At 45.5% G+C, this 23,500-nt stretch overlaps 1 protein-coding gene across 1 annotated transcript; it reads left to right on the plus strand.

Annotated features, from left to right (window-relative positions):
* Positions 1 to 2,710: 2,710 nt before the first annotated feature.
* LOC123430621 (protein NRT1/ PTR FAMILY 5.2-like) lies at positions 2,711 to 7,039 on the plus strand. Its single transcript, XM_045114477.1, has 3 exons — positions 2,711 to 2,984; positions 3,082 to 3,299; positions 5,501 to 7,039. The coding sequence occupies exons 1-3, from the start codon at positions 2,876 to 2,878 to the stop codon at positions 6,953 to 6,955; spliced, it is 1,782 nt and encodes a 593-aa protein (XP_044970412.1). The 5' UTR covers positions 2,711 to 2,875; the 3' UTR covers positions 6,956 to 7,039.
* Positions 7,040 to 23,500: the final 16,461 nt, after the last annotated feature.

Genomic DNA, 23,500 nt, shown 5'->3' on the forward strand with positions numbered 1-23,500 from the left:
CAATGCGCCCAATGCGCACGTCCCATTTTATGTCCGCGCACACATTTGAAAAGGCCCACGACCGTAGATCAAGACAACGGGCATGCCGTCGCCCAAAGTTCATGCCGGCACCATGCCAGCGGCCGGCATACAATGTCAGCTTAAGAAAATACCACACACTTCATGATGGTGCACTTGCCAGCGGACGGCACACATGCCAGCACACAAAAAAGGATGGGAGTTCGATCACGCCATCGCGGCCGTGGTCATGCCAACACACTTGTCGTCATACAGAAAGGATGGCGCTCGCCGCCATAGATTACTTGTCATCGAACATGGGCATGTTGGCCTGCATCTTCTCGAACCACGACCTCTTCCTTGGCAACACATTGTTGAGATCCACCTTCATGATCTCCACCCTGTCATCATGCTAGCGATAGCCAGTTCTTTTGCCTTGGTCTTGGCATTGGCGGCCTCGATCTCTAGCATCTTGGCTTGCTTCTCCGCCTCCATTTCAAGCATCCTGGCTTGCTTCTCCGCCTCCATCTCAAGCCTCCTCCTTTGGATCTCCATGAAGGTGTTCATTTGCTCTTCCATGTCTTGTCGGTGTTTCTCCTTCCTTGAATCCTTCTTGGCCATCATGCCCTCCACGGTTGCGATCAAGGCGATCGACGCGACATCCCGCTTATCCTCCTTCTTGGAGTTGGTCTTTACGCGCAGTCATGGCTTCTCACCCTCTCCAACCTCCTCCATGGCTTCCTTCCCCCCATGCGCTCTGAGGGCGGCATATTGGAGCTTGAACTTCTCCTCATCTTTGGTGATCCTCCAATAATGAGAAGGTTGAAGGACTTGTCTTCATGATGGACCTTGAATGCCTACAAATGAATTACACATAAGCATATCAGCAAACGAACATGCAAACAAAAAGGGGCGTATGCATGCATACCATGTCTTGCATGTCGATGCCGCTCACGGGGCGTGCCTTGATGCTCTCATAAGTGGCACACAACTTGTTGTATTCTTGTTGGATCACCTTCCATCGCTTTGAAATGGACACCCACCCGCGCGTGCTTTGCGTTTGGTACAAAGGAAACTTCTTGCGTTCGTGAAACTCACGATGGACATGAATCCAAAAGGTTGATACCTTTTGTTTTGCGCCGACCTTGGGGTATTTCCCAACGTCCCTCCAACACTCACAAAGGAGCTTGTCCTCGGCCGTCGTGTATGCCTTCGTTCGTCTGCTTTTGCGCTTCGGCTGCACCCCGGCGGCTTGGTTGATGAGCTCGCCCTCGAGCAAAGGCTCCCCGTCAATGTCCATCTCATCTTCTTCCTCGAGGTCGTAGTCATCCGGAAACATGTGGTCGAGCGAGAAGCCGTCCAGGTCGATGCTGACCAGATCTTGAATGAAGGCGGACTGCATGCCAACTTGATCATATGTCGAGGCATGAACGGCTCGCCTCGGCCGTCCTTGCTTTGGGTCTCTTCGAGATCGTAGCCAGTTGTAGCCGCAGTGGCACCGCCTGCGACCGCCGCATCACCCTTGAAGATTATGCTCTGCATGAAGTGGTTGGACCAATCGTCATCGACGGCCGTCGGCATTCCGTCGAACAGGTTACTGGCGTCGGAGAGCATGCCGAGTGACATCTCCCGCGCGCGTTTCCTGGGCCCACCGGATGACGAGCCATCGGCTACCGGTGTGGCGTTGAGGTTGATGGGCGCAGGCGCGGGGGTGGAAGGCGCCACCACGCTCACCTTTGATGAGCATTCCCCGGAGAGGCGGGAGGCTTTCGGGTAGATGTGGAAGCCGGGAATCGGCTGAATCGTCGATGCGCAAGGTGACTCTGGCAGCACCATCCGAGGAAATGCAGACGAGCCTGTGCTGGTCGTGGTCACGACAGCGTTGATGAGCCCATGTTGGCCAGGGTTTAACCCTAGGTACAATAGCGCCTCCCTCGTTGCCGCCACGACACGTGCAGCGGTATCCTCCCGCTGCACTAGAGCGGCTATGGTCGCGACGACCGCTGCTTCGTCCCTTGCATCCGTCGCGTGCCTCTGACCCTTTCTTTTCGCCGACTCCCTAGCCTGCTCCTCCTCGGGCGTCATCTCCTTCTTCCTTTTGGACGCGGTGGCGTCCTTGCGGGGTGCACGGGGCTTACCTTTGTGGGAGGGGATGGTCGCGATGCCGGACGAGGAGAGGGAGGCGAGGCCGACGGCGGCATCGAGGTCGTCGTCCATGGCGAGCGACTGGGAGCGCGCGCAGGCGGGAGGGTTTTGGGAAAGCGGAAGAAAATGGTGGAGGCTTTGCCACCGACTGGCGGGCCACGGGAGTAGTTGGTGGACAGCGTGAGTCCGTCTCGTGTTCGCGCCGACGTAAATCAAGCTTAAAAATGAATCGAAAATTGATTGATACACGTATAAAAAACGGACTCGCGTTCGTTTGAGTTGACGCATTGAAACGACTTTTCTATTTCCCGCGAGAAATGGGCGGTGCTTTGGAGAGTTGCTTTTACATCGTCATGTGCAGTTGCCCTCTGTCCACAGTAGTTCGTACCACCACACTCTCTAGCCAGGGCATATCTGCGTCGGTCTGGTTGGTGCGACTCGTCGTCAAGGCTTTTTCAGGGAGAAAAAACTTGTGTGGAGGGTATAGTCGTAATTAAGCGACATCGGTCAGTAGAGAGTGGAGGAGTAAAGCGAGGGAGCCGGAAAGAAACGGCCCTACGTACACAACATATCAATGCGGACGTCCATAATAAGTAGCTTGTCAGGGGAACCCAGTGCGGCAGACGCAGTCCGCAGCAGCCATTGAATTGGATCGTCCGACCTCCACATAGCCAGACAAGCGCTGTGGCTAAACCCAGAGGATAGACAGGGAGACAGCCACCAGCAGCCGGCCATGGAGAACGGCGAGGGGGCGTACGCGCAGGACGGCTCCGTCGACCTCCGCGGTAACCCCGTCCTCCGCTCCAAGCGCGGCGGCTGGACCGCCTGCGCCTTCATCGTCGGTACTGGCCTCAGCAGATTCTTGTCTACATAGTACAGTATACGTTACTTTCACTTGTTGTATTCACGTCGTCGTCGTCGTCGGCGTTGTGTGTGCAGTGTACGAGCTGTTCGAGAGGATGGCGTACTACGGGATCGCGTCCAACCTGGTGATGTACATGACCAACAGGCTGCACCAGGGGACGGTGGAGGCGTCCAACAACGTCACCAACTGGTCCGGCACCGTCTTCCTCACGCCGCTCATCGGCGCCGTCGTCGCCGACGCCTACCTCGGCCGCTACTGGACCTTCGTTGCCGGCTCCGCCGTCTACCTCATGGTATCTACGTGACTACGTCTAAACACACGTACATTTCAGTCTTCATCCTCGCCTGTTCCAGTCTTCCGAGATAGCCATTGCAGTTTCTTGAGTGACGCAGCCGTCTGACCCTTTTTCGCGTGGCAACAAAAACAATTTGAGGAAAGTTGAAACTTGAGACCCATCCAAACTAGAAGTCAAATAGATCTGACCCAGAAAACGGCGTTATCAGGAAGCAACAGCAATAGGACCTCTCGTAGTACTTGACCGCAGGACCCGGGTTCAATAATTAACAAGGATCTATCTTTCGGACATGTCATGGGCAGGATTGTTGGATTCTTGGGGCTACATTTAAGGCCGGTGGTTACCCTTTTCAAACGTGAGGCGGAACTTACAGAAGAAAAATAAAGAAATACTAGTAGGTCTGGAATATGCAATATACTACTCCCTCCATTTTATAAAGGCATCTTCAATAGTTTGTATGTAGTTTTATTGATAAAATTGTTCATGTCATCAACCAACAAGGATCATACAACTACTTTAATTGTTGCATCTAAATTATCCAATAAGAAAAAAGAAAATAAATGCAATTGCTCTCTATGTAACCTTGAGCTTGTGCAATAGCTGTTGGTTAATCTACATACAACTTTCCTCTCTCTCCTCATTTATTTACTGCCACATCATCATATATCCGAGGTGGCAAAGTTTATCAACAACCATCTTACAGTCATTGGAGATGCCCTACTTCTGCCGTTTCTAAATATAAGTGTTTAAAAAATTCTATTATAAACTATATACGTATGTCTATAGACATATTTTAAAATATAAATTCATTTATTTTATTTTATATGTAATTTGTAATGAGATTTTTAAAATGACTTATATTTAGAAACAGAAGGAGTATATCATAATACAAGAATAAAGAAAGGAAAATACTATTTTATTTATGACTAAACTGAGCATCACAATTGCACGTGTCAAAAAAGTGTATATTTGATCAGCGTCCAAAAGATTGATTGCGTTATTCTAGTATATCTCTCCGTTCATTATATATTACAAAATGTTCTGATTTTTTAAATAAATAAATATATGTAGAGATGTTTCTATGCCTTTGTTCATTTATTTTAATCTATATGCAGTTCATATTAAAAAATCTAGGTGTAGCACATTATAAATACGCATTAAAGTGTATATCTTGATATAGATCCATGTTGATGAAACTGTTCGACGTTAACGTGTTACTCCGCTTTTGATTTGGCTTAACCCTGGTCGTAGAAACACAAATGCCATTCACACGATCCATACCGTCCTGTTGCCATAGAAATGTTGTGAGTTGTACCCTTCCTTTTCGAATACTCCCTTCGTTTTTAAATATTTATTTAAAAAAAAAATTACTATGAACTAACTATGAATGTATATAGACATAAATAGATTTATTTATTTTATTTTATATGTAATTTATAGTTGAATCTCTATAAAGATAAATATTTAGAAACGAAGGGAGTAGTTAGTAACCATGCCACAATGACAAAGGCAACTAAGAAGGTGTACATAACTGGTGAACCCTTGAAAACAAGAGTAGGGATAATGCATGATTTTGCAATTTTAGTAAAAACATGTGTAAAGTACTCCCTCCGTATACTATCATAATATGTTTTTTTTCTGAATTGGATGGATATAAATGTATTTTGGTATGTTTGTTCGCTTATTTTGGTCTGTATGTAGTTTATTTCACTGCTTTGCTGTTAAAAGTCAGAAACTTTACTCTTCCAGCAGCAAATACTAAAAAAGGATACACCCAACTCAAAACATAAAAAATACTTTCTTCATAAAGAAATACAAGATCGTTAGATCACTAATACGGTGATCTAAAAGATTTTATACTCGCTCCGTCCCTAACTATTTGTCGTAAAAATGAATGTATGTAAATGTATTTTAGTTTTAAATATATTTATTTTTATGACAAGTAAATTAGGCCGAGAAGAGTATTTCTTTACAAAGGGAGTGTTGTACAAACAATACGCAAATTCAGATAGGAGTATAGCACCACAAACAACATTTCCCAAGCTCTTAGTGTCACGTAGCATAGGTTCCTACTCGACTATTGTCAGTCTACTGTCAGAAATTTTGAAATCTCCTGAAGAATCGCTGCACCATGCATGTGTTGTCAAAATTCATGATGTATCTACTTTGACATGGCTGAATTATTGAAACGAACGCAGGGCATGATCCTGCTGACGCTGTCGGTCACGGTGCCTGCACTGAAACCGCCGGCCTGCGACGGCGCCACCTGCCCGCGCGCCTCCGCGCTGCAGCTGGGCGTCTACTTCGGCGGGCTGTACACCATCGCGCTGGGCCACGGCGGCACCAAGCCCAACATCTCGACCATCGGCGCCGACCAGTTCGACGAGTTCGACCCGGCGGAGAAGCTGCAGAAGCTCTCCTTCTTCAACTGGTGGATGTTTACCATCTTCCTGGGCATCCTCTTCTCCAGCACCGTCCTCGTCTACGTCCAGGACAACGTCAGCTGGTCGGTCGGCTACGGCATCCCGACGCTCGGGCTCCTGGCCTCCGTCGTGATCTTCCTCGCTGGCACGCCGCTGTACCGCCACAAGGCGCCGCAGGGCAGTCCGTTCACGAGCATGGGAAGGGTGATCGCGGCGGCCGTGTGGAAGCACAGCATGGCGCTGCCTGACGACGACAAGGACCTGCACGAGCTGGAGCTGGAGCACTACACGAGCAGGAGGAGGTTCCGTGTGGATGCCACCGACTCCATGAGGTTCCTCAACAAAGCGGCGGTCAAGGTTTACCCCGGGGACGCCAACGGCGGGTCGGCGCCGCCCCGGCTTCCCCCGTGGACCTTGTGCACGGTGACGCAGGTGGAGGAGACGAAGCAGATCGCTAAGCTTGTGCCGCTGCTATTCACCTTGGTCGTTCCGTGCACGCTCGTCGCGCAGGCGAACACGCTCTACGTCAAGCAGGGCGCGACGCTGGACCGGCGCCTGGGCGCGTTCCTGGTGCCGCCGGCGAGCCTCGGCGCGTTCATCACGCTCACCATGCTCATCTGCGTCGCGCTCTACGACCGCGTCTTCGTACCCGCCGTCCGGAGGCGCACCAAGAACCCGAGGGGGATCACGCTGCTGCAGCGGATCGGGGCCGGGATGCTGCTCCAGGTGGTGACCATGGTGATCACGGCAGGGATCGAGAACCGGAGGCTGAGCTTCGCAAGGGGCCATAGGCCTGACGCCGCCGGCGTGCTTCCAATGACCATCTTCATGCTGCTGCCGCAGTTCGTGCTCTTGGGCGCCGCCGACGCGCTCCTGGTTGTGGGGCAGGTGGAGTTCTTCTACGACCAGGCGCCGGAGAGCATGAAGAGCCTTGGCACGGCGCTGTCCCTCACAGCCTATGGCGCCGGCAACGTGCTCAGCAGCGCCATCCTCTCCCTGGTCGGTCGTGTTACTGCGGAGAGGGGGAGCCCGTGGGTGACCAACAATCTCAACGCCTCGCGACTCGACTACTACTACGCGCTCCTCACCGTGCTCGCCGCGGTGAACATGTCGGCGTTCCTTGCGCTGAGCGGAAGGTACAAGTACCGATCGGAGTCGAGGGAGACGATTGATGTCGACGCGCAGGGCGGCCCGGTCAGGCTTCATCCAGAGCCAGCGCCAGTGGCATGAAAAAAATATCGATGCGTTCGGCCTGTAATTAGCTAATAAACAGTGGAAGGAATGTCGATGAAGTGATCTGTTCTGTTAACGATATATACTGAGTACTGAAATCAGCATGCATCTCAAATGGCTGCCAATCTGTGACTACAGTAACATATAAATACACATTAGATAGGCACCAGCGAATCGGACATACGTCGAAACGGGGGCATATACATATTTTAGTTCTGCAACATCAACCCTGCTAATATAAACTTACATCTATTTATATTCTAAATGTTGGTGCGACTTGATTTAAAGGGTTTTGTATTACGAAAAATAAATTAAAAGATATAAATATTTGTTTTAGTTAAAAATTGGTAATCTCCCAGGCATGCTGATCCGTAAACGTGGATTGTTTTTTGAGAACCATCGTAAAATTTGATTAAGTGCAGATTGTTTTATTAATTTTAGAACCATCATGTTTTGTGTGGAAGCATGATTGTGATTGGTAAGTGCAGGCTTATCTTCATCAAAATCAGCTCACTTCATCAAATACATTTTTGATGCAGTTTCATCGAGGACTTGCAGGTCCATCATAGAGCAGTTTATTCCGTGTTGGCTTCGAGGTGACTCTAGCTTCAAGAAGAATTTTTCATTGTGTGGGAAAGGTCTATTATAGCCTACATGACGTAACTTTGATTTTTGGTCCGTTTAATCGTATAGAACTATTTGCTCCCCTATCTATTTGGGGCGGTACTAAATTTTTTATCTTCACTTTTTTTAGGATAACTATATTTTTTATCTATTCATACATAAATATAATTGTCACCTAGACCTTCAAACTGTGCAAACAATGGACCCGCTCTGCATTTTTTTCCTTGGACTGGGCTGCAAGGAGCCATTCCCCTATGTGGGCCAAGGGACTGGAAAACTTATTGGACCCATGTCGCGTCAAAAATTCAACATATTACACATATGAGCGACCGAGCAGCTGAGCAGTCGCTAGAACATTTTCCCCTCTTGCGGGTTTTTTTCCTCCCCGAGGCGATTTTCGCCACCATTGAGACCATCGCCCTACCTCCGTCGCTTCCCCAATTACCCACTAAATCCCTCGCCAGGGGGCGTGCTCTGTTGCACTCGCTCTTCCTCGGTGTGGAGGGGCTAGGCCGAGGGTTAGGGTTCTGTCCCCACAACCCGATCTTGTTTTCAATCGGGTTAGAGTTCGAAGATGGCGTCAGACGAGGCTTCGGGATCGGCTTCGGCCAGGCCATCTGAGATTGATGATGTGCAACTTCTGATGAAGGAACCAGGCCTGCGAGGGGAGGACCTGGACAATATGGTGTTTGATGAAAAGGAAGCACAGACGGAGGCGGATCGGTGGATCGCGCTTAAGGGTGCACCCCGCCAAAACCTACTCTCAATACTCGTTCTTTCGGAACATGAGATCAGCATGGGATCTTGCCGATGAGGCGACTTTTAAGCCACTTGAGTACAACTTATACACGATGCAATTCTCCTATTTAGGAGATTGGGAGAGAGTTACTCAAGAAGGGTCTTGGCACTTTAGGGAAGACGCTGTCACACTCAAGCCTTATGATGGTTTGGCGAAACCCTCAACTGTTCAACTTGATACTATTGAGATTTCGCCACAAATTCATGATGTTCCACCCCTATACGCTCATATAGTCCCATCCTTAGATGCAAAGGTGGGCAAAGTTCTTTTCACTAAACTGCAATCTCAAGATCTTGGGGGAAATTTTCATTGTGTATGGGTCAGGATCAACGTCACAAAGCCTCTGAAGAATGTAGTTTCTATGATTCGAGAAGGCAAGCGCCAGATTTACAGGGTGAGATACGAGAAACTCCCGGACTGGTGTGTTGTTTGTGGTATGCCGGGTCATCTTTTTAAAGAGCATGGCAATGGAATCCATCCTCCGTCGGCCCTGATCTTCAAAGATCTAAGGGCATCATGGACCATGCCCACTGGATAGGAACCAGGAGGTGGTCGCGGTAGAAGAGGAGGACGTCGGAGAGGCCGTACTGGAGGACGTGCAAGAGAAGCCGAACCTGACAGTAATGAATATACGGACGATTGGGTAGAAGATCACGACGCTGTGATGGAGGAAGTGACCAACAAGAAGAGGGCGTCGGTGTAAACCATGCTGAGGAGTGTGTCTGCTCCTTCGGTGGTTCCTTCAATCACATGGAAGGGCAATCTCCTAACCCTCCCCCACCTTCAATACCAGTGAGTCTGAGTGCCAAGCAGGAAACCGGAAGAGCTAAAGTGGGAAGCGAAGCTGAAAAGACCTTGGGCAAGAATTGGAATATGGTGAAGCATGAAAAAACTTTTGGCGGGCTCCGATGAGGGGCGCCACCGGGCCCACTGGGTGTTTTCAGCTGGAATTGTCGTAGTGCGGGTAAAGCCGCGGCAGTTCACGAACTTTGCGATTTCACGAGGAAGTTTATCCCTACCCTACCGTGCATTGTAGATGAAAGTGCGTTATATCGACTAGAGGGGGATGAATAGGAGATTTTTAGAATTTCATCACTGAGGAAATTCCTTTTGAGGAAATTCCTCACTGATGACTAACTTACAGCGGAAACAGTAAAGGATCAGAAGTGCAAAGTTTCACAACAGCAGTTTTTCAGTGTGAGGAATGTGAAAGCAGATTGCACAGTGAGCAGGCATGCAGAAAACAGATGAGGATTAACTAGCGTGAAGAATTTGGGGTTGAGGAATTTCAGAGAAAGTCTTCAGCAAATTCTTCAAACAGTAACAGTGAAAGTCATCAACACATAATCTGAGGAATGTAAGGAGTTGAGGAATTAGAACCCGTTTCACAGCGAAGACAGTAGTTGATGACCCAATTCCAACTGCTGTGACAGTTGTACATCTGGTTTGGAGCGGCTTGGTATTGAAACCAAAAGACACACAGTCCCTACCGTATTCTCCTTGGGCTAAGAACACACAGTCCTCGCCCAACACTCGTGGTAAGTCTTCAGGGCAGACTTCCAAACCCTCACAAACTTGGTCACCCGGCGATCCATAATTGACTGCTGGATTGCTCTAGAACATGACGCCTAACCGTCTGGAGGATGCACAATCCTCAAAGGTAAAAGGCTTCAGTCCCACACAGGAACAACTTCTTCAGTGATGCTCAATCACTTGGTTCTAGGTTTGTGGTTTGGTGTTTGGGGTATTTCCTCACTGATGAATTACTCTCGAAGACTCTGAGGAATTGGGTTGCTCTTATTACAAGTGTCAGTTTCTAATGGAGCAGCCAACCAACTAATGGTTGTGGGGGGCGGCTATTTATAGCCTGGGAGCATCCCAACATGATTTGACACTAATGCCCTTAAATAATATGACCATTGGTGTGGATAAAACCAATGATGTGGCGTGGCTATCGAAACGGTCGGAACCCTCAACTGTGAGAGTCCTCATGTCACTCGTATTCCTCACTTGAGGCTTTTGGTAGGATTAGGCTTGGGTTGAGCATCATGAGGAAATTCATTCCAAAGTGTAACTTCGACCCCCTTTAACAGTACGGTGTTCCTATTACTCAAGTGTGAAGAAAACAAAACAGAAAGAGTAAATCTTCATGCTTCAAAGTCTTCAGAATGATTTTCTTCAGGACACACCGAATTCCTCAATTTCAATATCTTCATGAGGAATATCAATTTCATCGCAGATTCTTCGCGATTCAATTCTTCAGCTTCAGACCAATTTCTTCAACCGAAGATATACATTTTTAGGGGTCGATATTCATCAAATATTTCAAACTCCTCAGTGAATTATAGATCCTGTGTACACTCACGAACACAGTAGATACTTAACCTATAAGTCTTCAAACCACCAAAATCACTAAGGGGCACTAGATGCAATTACAATCTCCCCCTTTTTGGTGGTTGATGACAATTAGGTTAAGTCTTCAACAGGGATAAAAATATGAAGTGTAAATACTCATTTGAGGAATTTGAAATCAAGATTCAGAGAGACTCCCCCTGAAGATGTGCATATCTTGAGGATTTTGCTTTTCACAGCAAATGCACATTGGTGATTTATATCATGGAGATCTCCCCCTGAGTCTTGTAAATCATGCATACATATGACATATAGTATGAAGAAATTGAGGATGCATGATGACAAATGGTATCTGACGAATTTCAGCATGCGTGCATTAAAAATTTGAGGAATAAGCATGCGAAGAAAAACGTTCAAAAACGTCAGAGTACCATTGGGCTTAAGTTACAACTCATTACATGAAAACTTTAGAAGAGCCAAGAGTTTGTAACTTAAATATAGTTCATAAGCCCCAAAATATCCCGCTTGAAGACTAAATCTCAAGTTTCTCCCCCTTTGTCATCAAATGACAAAAAAGGACAAACTGAGGACTAACGCCTGTGAAGACTTCACTCCTTGGCGGTTGATGAAGATGCGTGGTGCTTCTTGGGAGTAGTCTCGGTGGCAGTGTCGTGCTGTTCTTCATCAGATTCAGCAGTGCAGAATGAAGAAAAGGAACTGTCTTCAAGGTCTGGAACTGGAATTGGCCTGAACTTCTTCTTGGGAGGCCACGACCAGTCAAAGTCTCGCTCAAACTCCAATTCTTCAAGTTCTGTCTGAGTCTTCAGATGAGCAAGTGTGGCCCAGGTGTGATCAAAAACCTCATGCAGATAGTGATGGTTAAGCTTCATAGAGTTCTGTGTTTCAGTGAGGGTTTTCAAAATGGCGCTGAACTGGCGTTTGACCCACTTGTGATTGTGATCCACCTTCTGGTGAAGACTGAGGAGAAGCTCTCTTGTATTCATCACGCGAGGAGCAACAGGGCTTCGAGGGTGAGTCTGAGTATCATCCCATGAAGAATATGCTTCCGGCTCTCTGAACTGGCCATCAAGGGGCCTACGGCCTTTATCAATAACTGACTTGCCTTTTCCTTCAACTGGCTCGAAAGTCTTCTTGTTGACCCTGATAGGAGGCATATAACCAACATGGTTGTTGAAATCAGCGTGGAAGTTGATGCTTGTCCTTGTCCTAATGAATCTCATGATCCATGGGGCATATATCTTGTGATCAAATGGACACATGGCATTGTCGGCCTAAGTCCTCAAGAAGAAATCATGTATGTTGATAGGAATACCATGGATGATGTTGAAGAGGATATTCTTCATGATGCCTACGACATCTTCTTCATTATCATGGCCTTTGATCAGTGCAAGAACACTGCAGAGGATTCTGTAAACAGACCTTGGTGTATATTTGAACTCGTGGATGAGGAAGGTTTTTCTTGGTGGTTGCCCTTTAGCCAAAGGCTTCATGAGGACTTCCATCATCCCGTTGGGCAGCTCACGCTCACCATAAAGCTTCACGGCCTCCTCTGAGGGAATTGATACTGGCAATTCACGTAGTAGCTCAGTAGCAGGAGCCTTGTAGTGAGTGTTTTGCGTCATCTAGTCAAACACCCAGGTGTTAATGTCTTCAGGATCGCCAGATATGTGAAGAGTGGCATAAAACTGAAGAATGAGCTCACTGTTCCAATTAGAGATGTCTGAGCACATTGGTAGCAGTCCAGCTTCATGAAGGGCGTTGAGGACTGGAGCCAAGCATGGTATTGCTTCAAGTTCAACATGAGGAATATGTCTGTGTTGGAATATCTTATTTCTTCCACACAGCATAGAGGCATAGTAATTCAGCTGTGTCCTCGTCCAAAACTTCAGATGCCTGATTTGAGGCTTGTCATAGGGATTTTCTCCAATGAAGTACATGCGTTCTTCAAAGAAGTTCTCCTTTTGAAACTGTGGTCGCTTGGAGAATGTCTGACGCTGCATTGGCTGAAGATTTTGCTGAGGAACTGGAGGGGAGACAACAATTGCAGTCTCTCGATTGAGCACGACGAAAGCATTGTCTTGGTCTGGTGCATTTTCCTCAGCATTGTCCTCAGGGTGAGGAATTTCATCAGCTTGGGCTTCAGGCTGATGAGCTTGCTCATGTTGTGCTTCATGTTGAGGAATGGGATCTGGCTGGGCATCAGGCTGAGGAATTTCATCAACTGGAGCATCCTGTTGAGGGTTCTGCTCCAGAGGAGGAATAGGTTCATTCTGAGCCTTAGTGTGAAGATCTTGCTCACGAGGAGGAGTTGGGTCAGCCTGATCCTCAACTTGAGGATTTTTCTTAGGACTCTGAATTTCATCAGCTTGAGGAATTTCACTTTGCTCTTCCTCAGCTTGCTTGATGACAGAGGCAGATTCATCAAGTGGTGCAGCTGATCCTTGTGCAGTGTCTTCCTGAGGAATGGAGGGTTGAGGACTGTCGTCAATACGAATTTCTTCGTCAATATGTTCCTCAGATGCAGCATCCTTCATTTCCTCATCTGGCCCTTTCTCCTGGTCTTCAAAGGTGACCATTTCATAAGATGGAGCGATGTTGAGGGGCACAGGGTCTAGTGGAGCATTTTCTTCAAGCGCTTTGAGGCGCTTCGCCTCAGTGTTTTCTTCTGCTCAGGAGGCCTTTCTCTTTTTGGCTTCCTTCTCAGCAGCCCTTGTCTTCTTTACGTCTGATGCAGACGGAGTCATCTTATTCACCTTTGAAGCTTTTGGTGAAGGTGTTTTCTCAGCAGATTCATCAGTTGGCTTTGAGGAACCAGCTGGAACAGAGTCATCAGCTTGCTTTGAAGCAGCAGCTGGATCAGGGGCAGTCTCACCAGTTGTAGCAGATTCATCAGCTGGATTTTCCGTGGTGATTTCTTCAATTGCCGGTACATCCACATGGTTTTCTTGTGGTATTTCCTCAGCTTGAGGAGTTTCATCAGCTTGAGGAGATTCGTCGGTTGGCTCTTCAATCAGAGGCTGAGGAGTTGGTACTGGAGGGGCAGCCTTCTTGTTGTAGTCGTCAACAGCTTTAGTGGCAAATTTGATGAAACTGCTTTTGAGACTCTGACGATCACATAGCTTGGAGTACTTATCTGTCAAAGTCTTTAGCTGAGCCTGTGTTGACACGAGTGCATCAGGCGTCAGGTTGAGGAGATTCTGCTTGAGGAATTTCTCCTTCTTGAGCTTAGCAACTTTGGCCTGTTTGGCTTGCTGTTCCTTCCACTTGGCCTCGTTGATGAATGTGGCCACCATGTGGCTGATGCCAGGGGGAAGTTTCAAATCATCAAGTGAGTGTTGGGGTCCTCATACCAGATGTTTATGTAGTCTAGGAGGACTTTGGGGTCCATGGCCAGAGGAATGGCGCTACCAGAAGCTTGATCTACCCTCTCCTGCTTGTTTCTGATTATAGCTTGTAGGGTTTCATCATCATATTCATCACTACCCTTTGATGCAGAAGGGACTGTGATGATTTTGCTAGGGCTTGGTTTTGTTCCTCTTCAGAAGACACCTGAGTCTTCATAGGAGGTGGTGAAGACTTTGTCTCTGAGCTGGTTGCAGCTGGGAGTGAGGAGCTCGAGGTAGCGGGTAGTGGCTTCATGACTGGCTTCTGTTCTGGTTTCGAAACCAGTGGTGGTGCTGAGGATTTTGGCGATGATGGTTTTGTAACTGATGCCAGAGCTGGTTTCTCTTGAGGCTTTGGAGCCTTTGGTTTTGACGGCACATACTTTTGTTGAGGAATTGCTGAACCAGAGGTCTCAGCGGCAGAGGAAGTAGCTGCAGTTGAAGCTGCAGCAGATGATTCATTGAATTTCCTCACCGCAGCATCTGCCTGCTTCTTAAGCTTAGCCAAGTGCTTGTCCTTTTCATCAGGATAGTCATCAAGGGTCTTGAGGCTTGAGGGATGTGCTACTTGATGAGCCTCAAGTGGAGCCCGTTTGCCACGAGGCTTCAGAGCGAATTTCTTCGCATACTTGGGAGTGACAAATCTGTATTCCTTCCACTCCTTAGCCCATCGGCGTTCTATCTTCTCAAGCCGAATATTTCTCTTGGCCATTGTTTCATTTTCATCAGGTGTGCAATAGTCCAAGTAAATATCCTCATGGATATCCAAAGTTGTATTCTGCTCAAGTTTCTTGCCTCCCTTCTGTTTCCTGTCATCCTCCATTTTCTTCAGCTGAGGATTTTGCTGATGAGATTGAGCTCTTGAGGATTCTGATGAGACTTGAATATTTTCTTCAAGAAATGCTGCAAATGAGTTAATGTGATGAGAACCGAGAGATTCATCAGCTGACATGTGTGTACCTGTGAACAGAGTATAGTTGCGAGGAATTTGGAGAGGTCATATGCGTTCTTAGATTTGAAGAAAATGAAAAAGTTTGACAGTTGAGGAATTTAACCAGTGGTTGAGGAATTTGCCTAAGCATACTGTTCTTGGGTTCCAGAGTTGTACATATCCGAAAATTCGCACAATTGAGGAATCTCGTGAAAATCTTAGATGCTTAGTGAAGTTCATCAATAGTGTGGTGATAGGCAGTGTTTGAGGAATCAGATGTGTATTGATTCTTGAGGAAAAACAGATTTCACATCTCAGATGTAAAATAGTAGATCTAACTTGCTGTAAAAATAGGTTTTTTATTTACCCTAGATGGCGCGCATGAAGAACAGAGGAGAGTTGTCAGGAGAAGATCTTCGGTGCGTGTCCAATGCGCCCTAACCCTACAGCAGAGGACGTCTACGGCGGCGGTGGACGAAGATGGTCCGACTCCGGCGTGGTTTCGGCGACGGAAAAGTCGAGGCAGTGAAGCTCTTCTTCGCTGGCGACGAGACTTCCAGCGGTGGCGCTAGGGTTCGGGGCTTTTGCTGTAGTAGGAGAGCGATGGAGCGAAGAAGTGTTTGCCGAGGGGGATAAGGACATATTTATAGCCAGGCAGTTACTGTTGGCACGAAGAAATTGGACCAAATAGCCCCTGCCTCTACGTCTCTGCAGGACACGTGTAGCTCCCGAGCAAAGCGGTGGAGATCGTGGAGATCCGAACGAGGGAAGTGGGGTTCAGTTACTGTGCATTAAAGAAACATTTTTGAAGATTTGAGGATTTTGTTACAAAATCATCAGCTGACAAGGACGCAGTGAGGATTTTGAACAAAGTTTCAAGTAGAACGCATATGAAGAATTGAATAGACTGGATGAGAATAGCATAGAGGGAAAGTAGGGTCCGATCACATTCACTTAGATGAAATATCAACTTGAAGAAATAGCTATAAGTGAATGTTGTGGAGGACTTGAAATCACAGTCTATCTAGTTAAACGAAAGTCATCCAGTGTTTTTGAAGATTGGACTAACTTGAGGATTTTGTGATAAATCGTCATAATGAAGGAAAACTGTTTTGAAGAAAAAACAAGTTTTGAGGAAATGGAACTTTGAAGAAAATCAACTTGAGGAATTTCACGTTGGGCGGTGGCGTGACCCACCATATAAGAATGTTGATTACAGACGCCGCGTACAATTGTCGTAGGGCCCTGAGAATCAATTTCTTCGTTGATTTCATCACATTCAGAGTGATATTCTTCATCAGTTGAAGAAAATCGATTCATCATGTGTTGCACATCTAAGTCATCAATTTTGCATAAGTGTTAGGATGTGTGCATGTTTTTACAAAACATTTGAACATTCTAAGATATTTAGCTCACACCACAATTTGCAAAACATTTTCTCATCCAAGAGCTTAGTGAAGATATCTGCGAGTTGATCATCAGTCTTCACATGGTCGATGAGGATATTGCCCTTGAGGACATGGTCTCGAAGAAAATGATGACGAATCTGGATGTGCTTAGTCTTCGAGTGCTGTACTGGGTTGTATGCAATCTTGATTGCACTCTCATTGTCGCAGTAGAGAGGCACATTCTTCATGTTGATGCCGTAGTCCTTGAGGGTTTGCTTCATCCATAGTAATTGAGCACAGCCTGAACCAGCAGCAATGTACTCAGCTTCAGCAGTGGAGAGTGATACGCAGTTCTTCTTCTTTGAGGACCAGCAAACTAGTGATCTTCCGAGGAAATGGCATGTACCATAAGTTGACTTGCGATCCACACGATCACCAGCATAGTCAGAGTCAGAATACCCTACCAGATGAAGATTTGAGCCCGTGGGATACCATAATCCTAGTGTTGGTGTGTGAGCTAAGTATCGAAGAATATGCTTCACAGCCTTATGGTGTGATTCCTTCGGTTTTGCTTGAAAACGTGCACACATGCGAAGACTAAGGATTATATCTGGCCTAGATGCACATAGATACAATAAAGAGCCAATCATAGAGCGATATACTTGCTGATCAAATTCTTTACCATTTTCATCAGTGCCGAGGTAGCCGTTGGTAGGCATTGGAGTCTTGGCACCTTTGCATTCATGCATGTCGAATTTCCTCAGAACATCCTTGAGGTATTTCTCCTGTGATATGAAGATTCCATTGCGTTGTTGATGAATTTGAAGACCTAAGAAGAATTTCAGCTCCCCCATCATAGACATCTGATATTCTTCACTCATCATGTAAGCAAATTCATCACTCTATCGTTTGTCAATACAACCAAATATGATATCATCGACATATATTTGGCACAAAAATAGCTCATTATCATAGGATTTAGTGAAAAGAGTTGGATCGAGTGAACCAGGTCTGAAGCCTTTCTTCATGAGGAATTCCTTCAATGTATCATACCATGCCCGAGGGGCTTGCTTGAGACCATAGAGCGCCTTTTTGAGTCTGAAGACTTTGTCTGGATTCTTTGGATCCTCAAAACCTGGGGGCTGAGCAACATATACTTCTTCCTCAAGCTTACCATTGAGGAATGCACTTTTCACATCCATTTGATATAAGATGATGTTATGATGATTAGCATAAGCAAGTAGTATTCGAATAGCTTCAAGTCTAGCAACAGGTGCAAAAGTTTCATCGAAATCTATTCCTTCAACCGGGGTGTAGCCTTGGACTACGAGTCGTGCCTTATTCCTCACCACTTGACCATCCTCATCTTGCTTGTTTTGGAAAATCCACTTGGTTCCGATGATGTTGTGCTTGCGAGGATCTGGTCGTTTGACTAGCTCCCATACGTCATTCAGCTTGAATTGAAGAAGTTCGTCTTGCATAGCTTGGATCCACTCCGATTCCAAGAAAGCCTCAATAACTTTTGAGGGTTCTGTGATAGATACAAAGGAAAAATGCCCACAAAATTTAACTAAGTGTGAAGCTTTTGAGCGAGTGAGAGGACCTGGCGCGTTGATGTCGTTGAGGATTTTGTCAAGTTCTACTTCATTTGCAATCCTCGGATGAGCTGGTCGAGGATTTCGTCTGGGCTGAGGAAGTGGTTCTGGAGCAATTTCCTCAGGAGCAACTTCTTGATCTTCATCAGTGATGGGGATGGTTTCTTCATCAATTTCCTTAGTGGGAACAATGTCTTCAGTAGGTTTGAGCTTTATTGCTTCCTGAGGAGACAACTTATCTGGATCAGAAGGCAATTGCTCTCTTTGCGAGCCATTAGTTTCATCGAACCGCACATCTACAGTCTCAAGAACTTTGTTGTGATAGTTGTTGAAGACTCAGTAGGTGTGCGAGTCCTTTCCATAACCGAGCATAAAACGCTCATGTGCCTTAGGTGCAAATTTTGAGCTATGGTGAGGATCTCTAATCCAACATTTTGCACCGAAGACTTTGAAATAACTTATTACATTGGGTTTCTTATCAGTGAGGAGTTCATATGAGGTTTTCTTGAGGAATTTGTGAAGATATACCCTGTTGATATATGGCATGCAGTGTTGATTGCTTCAGGCCAAAAGCGACGAGGAGTCTGATATTCTTCAAGCATAGTTCTTGCCATCTCAACCGGAGTCCTGTTCTTCCTTTCGACGACACAGTTCTGCTGAGGAGTATAAGGAGCAGATAATTCGTGAGTAATACCAAGTTCATCAAGATAATCATCAAGACCGGTGTTTTTGAACTCTGTTCCATTATCACTCCTGATATGTTTGATCTTGATGCCAAAGTTCGTCGAGGCCCTTGAAGAAAATCGTTTGTAGATTTCCTGCACTTCAGTTTTATATACGATGATATGCACCCGTGTATATCTGGAATAATCATCAACTATGACGAAGCCATATAAAGATGCTACATTGGTTAGTGTGGCATAGTGAGTAGGTCCAAATAGATCCATATGAAGCAATTCGAAGTGACGTGTAGTGGTCATGATAGTCTTCGAGGGATGCTTGGATCTGGTCATTTTACCAGATTCACATGCACCGCAGGGATGATCCTTGAGGAATTTTACTGATTCGATGCCGATGACATGCTTCTTCTTCGCGAGCCTGTGAAAATTCCTCATGCCTGCATGACCTAGTCTTCGGTGCCACAACCATCCTTGTGAGGTCTTTGCTAGTAGGCAAGTGGCTGGTTGAGGACCTGTACAGAAATCAACAATGTACAAATCCCCTCTTCTTACACCTTCGAAGACTTTGGATCTGTCAGATTCCATGATGACTACACATCTATATCTACCAAAGATAACAATCATATCAAGATCACAAAGCATCAAGACTGACATGAGGTTAAAACTAAGGGATTCAACAAGCATCACTTTGTCCATATGCCTATCCTTGGAAATAGCCACTTTGCCAAGTCACAATACCTTGCTTTTACCTTTGTCAACATATGCGATTTGCTTCAGAGGTGATGGAGTTAGTGGCATATTCATCAGCAAGCTTTTATCACCAGTCATGTGATGTGTGCAGCCACTATCAAGAACCCACTCAGTATTCTTGGGTTTGTCATCCTACAGATGAATTAGTACAGCTTACCATCTCATATGCTTCAGATTTGAAGAATATGATATCAATTTCATCACATAAGAATTTCATCACAGCAGAATTATAAGGACGTGTGAAATATTTCTATTTCATCAATATTAGCTTGCGTCCTATCAAGCATTTCCTCAGGTCTCCAGCAAATTCTTCAGATGATGATTTTCATCTGGAGACCTGACCTGCAGAAGTGATTAGTTCGATTTCTTCACCACCCACGTCTGAAGGGGTGGTAAAGCATTCATCATCCTGCAAGCACCATATGAGAAAGGTGGCATTGCAGCTAATGCACTTGTCTTTACAGTAGGGGGGTTAAAGTAGTCATATGAATATGCAGAGAACTGGTTTGAGGATTTATGAACATAATGATTTGAAGAGTAACACTCATATTCATATTCCTTAAAGTTTCCCTGCATGTTAGAAGCATTAGCACGGGTACGAGCATAATTTTGACTAGTTGAGGATTTTGATCCTCTTGAAGACTTTGGTCCTCCTGAGGAATTCGATCTGGGGTTCAGATTCTTCATTGGTGGTGTCATGAGGACATTCACCTGAAGATTTTCAAGGCAACTTTTGGGAACCCAGATTTTTCTCAAGGGAGGACCATTCCTGCAATTAGTTCCAACATATCGAGCAAATACTTCACCAGATTGATTTTTGAATAGTTTATAGTTGGAGTCAAATGATTCATCTGAGGAATAGGATAATTCACATGAAAATCCAGTTAGATTGGATGGATCAAAAGGAGGCCCACTAGCAGCAACCCATGAGGTTTTGGGATACTGCTCAGGTTTCCAATAAGATCCATCAGCATTCAATTTCCTCTCAAAGGTAATTCCTTCTTTCTTTGGGTTCCTGTTCAAGATCTGCTTTTTGAGCACATCACAAAGGGTTTGATGTCCTTTGAGGCTTTTGTATATGCCTGTCACATACAATTCCTTCAACCCTGCATTTTCATCAGTAACATTTGTGTTTTCCTCAAGTGAGGAAATAGACACTACAGGTGCAGTTGAAGAATTTGTAGCAATAGAAGCATTTGATGATTCTGGTGAAGAATTAGCAGTTTCGCGTTTAATGCATTTAAGACATGGAGGAATGAATTCAGCTTGAGCAGCGCTGATCTGTTGAGCTAGTAATGAATCATTTTCCATACGAAGATCATCATGAGAAATCCTCAGCTTCTCTAGGTCAAGCTTCCTTTGAAGAAATTCATAGGAAAGTTTCTCATGATCGGCAAGGAGTGTATCATAACGATCTTGAAGATTATCAAATCTAGACTGAAGACTTTTCACATCTTCAGTGAGGATTTGGGTAAGATTCATTTCACCATTCAACAGATCATCACTTCTATCTAGCAGTTTCTGAAGCTTTTCGAGGGCAGTTTGTTGTTTAGTGGCAATGATAGCAAGTTTACTGTAACTGGGTTTTTATAATCATCAGGTTCACAGTCACTTGAATCAGAGGAGGAAGCATCATTCGGTACCTTTGAGCCTTTTGCCATGAAGCAATAGGTTGGAGCGAAGTCATCAACATTGTCATCAGTGTGGATGGTATTATCATCTTCTTCAAGGTTGAAGATTGACTTACTAACGAAAGTGGTTGCAAGTGCAAGACTGGCCTGTCCGGATTCTGAATCTTCATCACAACCCTCCTCTTCGTCACATTCCTCTGATTCTGCCTCGGAATCCATTTCCTTGCCAATAAGTGCCCGAGACTTTCTGAAACTAGTCTTCTTGTGCGATGAGGGCTTTGAAGATGAGGATTTTGAAGATTTCTTCTTCTTCGAGTCATTAGAACTGTCATCCTTGTATTTCTTCTTCTTTGATTCCTTTCCCCAACGGGGACAATCAGCAATGTAGTGACCTGACTTCTTGCATTTGTGGCAGGTTCTTTTCTTGTAATCCTCAGATGAAGATTCTGATTTCCTCATATCTCTTCTTGAAGATTTACCGAACTGGCCACGTCGTGTAAACCTCTGGAATTTCCTCACGAGCATAGCAAGCTCCTGTCCAAATTATTCAGGGTTACCAATGCTATCATCCGAATCTTCTTCTTCATATGAGGAAATTGCTCTAGCCTTCTGTGCACGTGGTCTTGAATAGCTTGGTCCATATAGATCTTTCTTTTCTTCTTGCTGGAATTCATGAGTATTGAGTCTTTTGAGTATATCAGCTGGATCAAGCATCTTGTAGTCTGGTCTTTCTTGAATCATCAGAACTAAAGTATCAAATGAAGAATCCAAAGATCTTAGCAGTTTCTTCACAACTTCGTGATCAGTAATGTCTCGAGCTCCCAGTGCTTGCAGTTCATTTGATATGTCAGTGAGGCGATCAAAGGTATCTTGGCAGCTTTCATTGTCATGCCTCTTGAAGTGATTGAAGAGATTGCGAAGAACATCAACACGAGAATCATGCTGGGTTGATACTCCTTCATTTACTTTGCACAGTCTCTCTCAGATAAGTGTTGTTGAGCCCAAAGCACTCACTCTTCCAAACTGGCCTGGGCTCAGATGGCCACAGATGATATTCTTCGCTTGAGAATCAAGTTGCTTGAATTTCTTCACATCAGCAGCAGAGACACTAGCAGAGATGATGGGGACGCCATGTTCCACAATATACCAGAGATCATTATCAATAGCTTGTAGATGCATTTGCATCTTGTTCTTCAAGAAAGGAAAGTTCTTTCCTTTGAAAGTAGGACATGTTGCAGTAACCTTAATCATGCCTGCAGTGGACATAACTAAAACTCCAGGTGGTTAAACCAAAATCACACAGAACAAGGGAGTACCTTGCTCTGATACCAATTGAAAGTGCGTTATATCGACTAGAGGGGGGGTGACTAGGAGATTTTTAGAATTTCATCACTGAAGAAATTCCTTTTGAGGAAATTTCTCACTGATGACTAACTTACAGCGGAAACAGTAAAGGATCAGAAGTGCAAAGTTTCACAACAACAGTTTTTCAGTGTGAGGAATGTGATAACAGATTGCACAGTGAGCAGGCACGCAGAAAACAGATGAGGATTAACTAGCGTGAAGAATTTGGGGTTGAGGAATTTCAGAGAAAGTCTTCAGCAAATTCTTCAAACAGTAACAATGAAAGTCATCAACACATAATCTAAGGAATGTAAGGAGTTGAGGAATTAGAACCAGTTTCACAGCGAAGAAAGTAGTTGATGACCCAGTTCCAACAGCTGTGACAATTGTACATCTGGTTTGGAGCGGCTTGGTATTGAAACCAAAAGACACATAGTCCTGGGACACACAGTCCCAACCGTATTCTCCTTGGGCTAAGAACACACAATCCTCCCCAACACTCGTGGTAAGTCTTTAGGGCAGACTTCCAAACCCTCACAAACTTGGTCACCCGGCGATCCACAATTGACTGCTGGATTGCTCTAGACCATGACGCCTAACCGTCTGGAGGATGCATAGTCCTGAAAGGTAAAAGGCTTCAGTCCCACACAGGAACAACTTCTTCAGTGATGCTCAATCACTTGGTTCTAGGTTTGTGGTTTGGTGTTTGGGGTATTTCCTCACTGATGAATTACACTCGAAGACTATGAGGAATTGGGTTGCTCTTATGACAAGTGTCAGTTTCTAATGGAGCAGCCAACCAGCTAATGGTTGTGGGGGCGGCTATTTATAGCCTGGGAGCATCCCGACATGATTTGACACTAATGCCCTTAAATAATATGACCGTTGGTGTGGATAAGACCAATGATGTGGGGTGGCTATCGAAACGGTCGAAACCCTCAACTGTGAGAGTCCTCATGTCACTCGTATTCCTCACTTGAGGCTTTTGGTAGGATTAGGCTTGGGTTGAGCATCATGAGGAAATTCATTCCAAAGTGTAACTTC

The sequence above is a fragment of the Hordeum vulgare genome, chromosome 1H, assembly GCF_904849725.1.
Source record: "Hordeum vulgare subsp. vulgare chromosome 1H, MorexV3_pseudomolecules_assembly, whole genome shotgun sequence".
In the NCBI taxonomy this organism is placed as follows: Eukaryota; Viridiplantae; Streptophyta; class Magnoliopsida; order Poales; family Poaceae; genus Hordeum; species Hordeum vulgare.

What these genes read in the sequence shown, in the direction of transcription:
- LOC123430621 (XM_045114477.1), top strand. Translation starts at nt 2,876, where the DNA reads ATGGAGAACGGCGAGGGGGCGTACGCGCAGGACGGCTCCGTCGACCTC. An exon ending in CGCCTGCGCCTTCATCGTCG is followed by an intron (nt 2,985 to 3,081) that starts GTACTGGCCTCA and finishes TTGTGTGTGCAG; the next exon opens with TGTACGAGCTGTTCGAGAGG. An exon ending in GCTCCGCCGTCTACCTCATG is followed by an intron (nt 3,300 to 5,500) that starts GTATCTACGTGA and finishes AAACGAACGCAG; the next exon opens with GGCATGATCCTGCTGACGCT.